Source organism: Oncorhynchus masou, chromosome 29 (assembly GCF_036934945.1).
Source record: "Oncorhynchus masou masou isolate Uvic2021 chromosome 29, UVic_Omas_1.1, whole genome shotgun sequence".
Lineage (NCBI taxonomy): Eukaryota > Metazoa > Chordata > Actinopteri > Salmoniformes > Salmonidae > Oncorhynchus > Oncorhynchus masou.
This window is the reverse complement of record NC_088240.1, coordinates 73,538,546-73,544,868: the sequence shown is the minus strand read 5'-3', so window position 1 is coordinate 73,544,868 and position 6,323 is coordinate 73,538,546. Positions and strand designations below refer to the sequence as shown.

At 38.6% G+C, this 6,323-nt stretch overlaps 1 protein-coding gene across 1 annotated transcript; it reads right to left on the bottom strand.

The window, feature by feature from the left end:
• Positions 1-278: 278 nt before the first annotated feature.
• Positions 279-6,087, bottom strand: LOC135520486 (uncharacterized). The gene is made up of 9 exons (XM_064946085.1): positions 5,978-6,087; positions 5,659-5,719; positions 5,180-5,557; positions 5,026-5,073; positions 4,848-4,886; positions 1,383-1,482; positions 1,141-1,218; positions 917-998; positions 279-605 (listed from the first exon to the last, which is right to left on the bottom strand). The coding sequence occupies exons 1-9, from the start codon at positions 6,053-6,055 to the stop codon at positions 531-533; spliced, it is 939 nt and encodes a 312-aa protein (XP_064802157.1). The 5' UTR covers positions 6,056-6,087; the 3' UTR covers positions 279-530.
• Between the last annotated feature and the right edge of the window lie 236 nt (positions 6,088-6,323).

The following is a 6,323-nucleotide window of genomic DNA, read 5'->3' as shown; positions in this document are numbered from 1 at the left end:
TATTATATACTTTTTGTTCACATACGCAACATATAAAACTTAAAACTCTAATCAAAACTCTAAAAATGTATTCACTTTGACAAGTGATTCTCGTGTGTATGACTTCCCTCACTCATGACTACCCAGAAAGCCTTTGTCTAAAAAAAAAAATTCTGGCAATATATTGTTTCTGTCCAACTCAGCACAAATGTTACATTGAGTTGTGAATGCTTTTCAATATAGGACTGTGAGAGCTGCTTTTGTGAAATGTTTTGACATAGATTGAATCAAACAACCGGTAGCATATCATCTCAGTATGTTTATTTGAAAGCCAGTCCTTTAAAAAATAGTTACATACTGAATTATGTATATTACATTTAACAAACAAACTGCACATATTATTGTCTAACCAAGTGAAAGTCAAACAGGATACTAGAAATGAGGGCTGACACTGTAAACTGCCTTTTGACAAGAAAACAATCAAGATAAAAAAACACACACACATTCAACAAGCATCATTAAGCAGTGCTGATATCTGAGATGCAGCTTCATCACTGTTTTGCATGATCCACATTTGCATATACACTGTCCATTTGATCCATACTGTCCATCGGATCGTCTGGACCCTGTAAAGAGAAATGGAGAAATCAGGCAGGGAAGTTAACCCTTTCCCTATCATCAAGCTGTGCGCACAACACTACATGGTAAACATATATAGTACCCACTGGCCATAGATGTCAACTCAACGTCTATTTCACGTTGCTTCAATGTCATGTCATTGAAATGACATGGAAACAACGTTGAGTCAACCAGTGTGTGCCCAGTGGGTAAAGACCATAATGTCCAAAGATGATGACTTAGTACATTTAGTCTGTTGATATCACTATAAAGAGTAGTGTCAGTTTAAAACAGATCTGCTCAGGGTGCTGTAATGTACCTGGACGTTGCCATAGACGGGCTCATCAATGACCTTTGGAGGAGGAACTTGGGTGTCATCTTTCTTCTTTGTAGTTTTGACTCTGTGGAGATAGGGGAAGACAAGTATCTCACTGACACTGTAGGTCAACTCAAAGAACACATTTTAGAGTAATGTTCAGAAGAAAAAACAAAATATGTCAAACTAGCAATTTACTGAAGGATGTTTCATAGTTTTAAGCATACCTTTCAGGTTTGGTCGTTGGAGTTGTCATGGTGAAATTAGCATAATATCCAGACTCTTGCTTAGTGACACCTCTGGACCTATTAAATCAATTCAGTTATTTTAGTGAATGTGAGAAAAATCTATTTAAAATGTATCTGCAGTGACTAATATAAGGCAGAGGACAAGATGTTGCTATAGAAATGGATCAATGTCAGTCAAGCTGGAGTGCATCCCTCTGGGGACACCCATCAACTGGACCCACCTTTTCCTGTACTTGAAGAACCAAACAATCCCCAATACAGCAACCAGTAGAACTGCAACCACTGGGACGGTGGCAATATATGTGGCCGTGGATAGCGCGTCTGTGAAAAACATTCTGATTAGGACTGAGGAATACACTTAGGTTGCAGTCATTAAAACTTGTTTTTCAACCACTCCATACATTCCTTGTTAACAAACTATAGTTTTGGCAAGTCGGTCAGGACATCTACATTGTGCACGACACAAGTAATTTTTCCAACAATTGTTTACAGACAGATTATTTCACTTACAACTCACTGTATCACAATTCCAGTGGGTGAGAAGTTTACACACACAAAGTTGACTGTGCATTTAAACAGCTTGGAAAATTCCAGAAAATTATGTCATGGCTTTAGAAGCTTCTGATAGGCTAACTGACATCATTTGAGCAATTGGAGGTGTACATTACATTACATATACATATGTGTACCTGTGGATGTATTTCAAGGCCAAACCTTCAAACTCAGTGACTCTTTGCTTGACATCATGGGAAAATCAAAAGAAATCACCCAAAACCTCAGAAAAAAAATTGTAGAGCTCCAAGTCTGGTTCATCCTTGGGAGCAATTTCCAAACGCCTGAAGGTACAAACAATAGTACGCAAGTATAAATACCATGGGACCACGCAGCCGTGATACTGCTCAGGAAGGAGACGCGTTCTGTCTCCTAGAGATAAAACGTACTTTGGTGCAAAAAGTGCAAATCAGTCCCAGAACAACAGCAAAGGACCTTGTGAAGATGCTGGAGGAAACAAAAGCAAAAGTATCTATATCCACTGTAAAACCGAGTCCTATATCGACATAACCTGAAAGGCAGCTCGGCAAGGAAGAAGCCACTGCTCCAAAACTGCCATAAAAAAGCCAGACTACGGTTTGAAAATGCACACTGGGACAAAGAACGTACTTTTTGGAGAAATGTCCTCTGGTCTGATGAAACAAAAATAGAACTGTTTGGCCATAATGACCATTGTTATGTTTGGAGAAAAAGGGGGAGGCTTGCAAGCCAAAGAACACCATCCCAACCGTGAAGCACGGGGGTGGCAGCATCATGTTGTGGGGGTGCTTTGCTGCAGGAGGGACTGGTGCACTTCACAAAATAGATGGCATCATGAGGCAGGACAATTATGTTGATATATTGAAGCAACATCTCAAGACATCAGTCCGGAAGTTAAAGCTTGGTTGCAAATGGGTCTTCCAAATGGACAATGACCCCAAGCATACTTCCAAAGTTGTGGCAAAATGGATTAAGGACAACAAAGTCAAGGTATTGGAGTGGCCATCACAAAACCCTGACCTCAAGCCTATGGAAAATGTATGGGCCACACAGTGATTTCAATTACAGAATTTAATGATTGTGATATGAGAAAACTGAGGATGGATCAACAACATTGTAGTTACTCCACACTACTAACCTAACTGACAGAGTGAAAAGAATGGAGTATGTACGGAATACAAATATTCCAAAGCATGCATCCTGTTGGCAAATTATTATTATTTTCGTTACATTTATGTCCCGAATACAAAACATTATGTTTGGGGCAAATCTAACACATCTCTGAGTACCACTCTTCATACGTTCAAGCATGGTGGTGGATGCATCATGCTATGGGTATACTTGTCATCAGCAATGACTATGGAGTCAAAACAAAAATGGAATGGAGATAAGCACAGGCAAAATCCTAGAAGAAATCCTGGTTCAGTCTGCTTTCCAACAGACACGGGAAGACAAATGCACCTTTCAGCAGGACAATAACCTAAAACACAAGGCCAAATCTACACTGGAGTTGCTTACCAAAATCTATGGCAAGACTTGAAAATGTCTGTTAAAAACCTCTTAGAACTACCCATCCCGGATCCAGTATATGTGTCATCAGCAACGCTGAATAGCATAGCGCAACAGCAAAAATATATTACTAGAAAATATTCATATTCATGAAATCACAAGTGAAATATAGCGAAACACAGCTTACCCTTTTGTTAATCACCCTGTCGTCTCAGATTTTGAAATTATGCTTTACAGCGAAATCTATACAAACGTTTGTGTAAGTTTATCGATAGCCTAACATAGCATTATGTACACTTAGCATCAGGAAGCTTGGTCACGAAAATCAGAAAAGCAATCAAATTAACCGTTTACCTTTGATGATCTTCGGATGTTTTCACTCACAAGACTCCCAGTTAGACAGCAAATGTTCCTTTTTTTCCATAAAGATATATTTTATTACATTTTACATTACATTTAAGTCATTTAGCAGACGCTCTTATATCCAAATACCTCCGTTAGTTTGGTGCGTTATGCCCAGGAATCCACCGGAAATAGCGGTCACGACAACGCGGACAAAAATTTCAAATTATATCCATAATATCGACAGAAACATGGCAAACGTTTGTTATAATCAATCCTCAAGGTGTTTTTCAAATATCTATTCGATAATATATCAACCGGGACAGTTGGCTTTTCACTAGGACCGGGAGGAACAATGGCCGCCTCTCTCTTTTGCGCAAAAATCACTCTGAGAGCCCCCACCTATCCACTTACGTAATGTGGCGTTCACGCTCATTCTTCAAAATAAAGGCCTGAAACTATGTCTAAAGGCTGTAGACACCTTAGGGAAGTCATAGAAAAATGAATCTAGTTGTCCCTTTCAATGGTAATGGGGATGCATAGGAACACAGAGTTTCAAAATAAGAGTCACTTACTGATTGGATTTTTCTCAGGCTTTCGCCTGCAATATCAGTTATGTTATACTCACAGACAATATTTTTACAGTTTTGGAAACTTTAGAGTGTTTTCTATCCTAAGCTGTCAATTATATGCATATTCTAGCATCTGGTGCTGAGAAATAGGCCGTTTACTTTGGGAACGTTATTTTTCCAAAAATAAAAATAGTGCCACCTAGCTTTAAGAGCAATGATCAACAACCAACTTGACAGAGCTTGAAGAATTAAAAAAAACTATGTGCAAATATTGTACAAATCAAGTGTGCAAAGCTCTTAGAGACTTACCCAGGAAGACTCACAGCTGTAATCACTGCCAAAGCTGATTATAACATGTTTTGACTCAGGGTTGTGATATACTTACGTAAATAAGCCATTTCATTATTTAATTTTCAATAGTTTCTAAAAACATGTTTTATCTTTCTCACTATGGGATATTTTATGTAGATCAGTGGAGGCTGCTGAGGGGAGGACGGCTCATTATAATGGCTGGAACGGAGTAAATGGAATGGCATCAAACACATGTAAACCATGTGTTTGATGTATTTGATACCATTCCACTAATTCTGCTTCAGTCATTACCACGAGCCTGTCCTCCCAAATTAAGGTGCCACCAACCTTCTGTGGTGTAAATAGGTGAGAGAAAAAAAATATTGAATCCATTTTGAATTCAGGTTGTAGATATGGCAGTGTCTACTAGAGTCTACTTACATTCTGTGGTGGCTAGTGGGACTGTAGTTGTGGAATCAACTGAGAAGACAAAGACATTGTTATTGCTGTTATCAACTGTGTCAGGTTCACTAGTCATTTCTAAAGTAAACCAATATCTGATTCAGAGCAACATTTTAAATTCGGTGTGTACGTGAAAATTCTAAGCTGAGTATTTCACCTGTGTTTGACATGTCCTTTAGTATGGTTGAAATAGTCCCAGAGGTTCCTGAATGGACAAAATACAGTAGGGATTAGTTTCCTCCAAATCAAAGGAATGACACACTGCACTGAACAAAGGCACTTTACATTGCATACTCTCCTCTACTGCTTACCAGATATTTGAATGGAGACAAGTTCTTTTTTAAAACTGAAGTTGTCGGCTCCAGTGGAAATTCTCAAGTAGTAGAAGTGCCTAATGTCGCCATGTTGAATTATATTGATCTTCAGGGAGCAGTTTCCCTGTGTGATATTTCCTGTCAGGTTGGTCCTGGTTTGAAAACTCTTGATGACGAATGTGTTGTTGGGGTGATAGAGGAATTCATTCTTGTCGTTATCATTGATGTTTAGTTTAGTATTTCCCCAGCGTTTCCAGTAGGCTTGGATAGGCTCTTTAGATTGGGACGGGGGATAGGTAACATTGCATGGTATGGTCACATCTTCTCCCAATTTGGTAAAAACAACTTTCGGGTAATCAGCTTTCCAAACCACACCTGTGTTTGAATTAACAACAAAAGTATTATTCAGTTCATGTTGTTTAGACATAACATAAGAAAACACTGAGTGCATATTGACATAAAAATGAATCACATACCACTAGTGCCAGAGGCCTGAGACAAAATGAGCATCATCACAATCCACATCAATGGGCTCATCTGGTCCAACAGAGAGATTTGAAAGTTAATTCTAACTGATGACGCACCAGATTCCTAACATTGTTTACGTTGTGTTAAAGATACCTGGTGTTAGATGGCGCTCCCATCATAATTGTGTCAAACCAAATACAACATTACCACTGACCAACAAGCATAGCACAGACTGTAAAGCACTAAGAAATAATGTTGGTTCAGCAACAACAAAATAAAACAACAGCAATAACAAAATAAAAACTCAAAGCTACAGAGGATACTCACTGTGTTGTGAAAAGAGGTGCCAAAACAGGAGGCTACAGGTCCAAGCAAAACACCAGCAGTGACCATGGCACCGCACATGTCTTAAAAGCCAACTGCTTTCAATAAAATGAGTGACAAGCAGTTATAACGAGAGTGGTGTCAAAAGTATTGCATGTATATTTCCTGTTACTTAACAATGGTTGAACAAAAAAATTGAGGAAGTTTAGTGTAAATGTGAAAACTGAAAGTTGGCTAATTACTTGAGACACAGCTAGCACATAATGTTCTGAGAACCATATGTTTCTTATTTTACCTTTATTTAACTAGGCAAGTCAGTTAAGAACAAATGATTATTTTCAATGACAGC

What these genes read in the sequence shown, in the direction of transcription:
- LOC135520486 (XM_064946085.1), bottom strand. Translation starts at nt 6,055, where the DNA reads ATGTGCGGTGCCATGGTCACTGCTGGTGTTTTGCTTGGACCTGTAGCC. An exon ending in TGTCTCCATTCAAATATCTG is followed by an intron (nt 5,074 to 5,179) that starts GTAAGCAGTAGA and finishes TTGTCCATTCAG; the next exon opens with GAACCTCTGGGACTATTTCA. An exon ending in CCCACTAGCCACCACAGAAT is followed by an intron (nt 1,483 to 4,847) that starts GTAAGTAGACTC and finishes TGTTTTTCACAG; the next exon opens with ACGCGCTATCCACGGCCACA.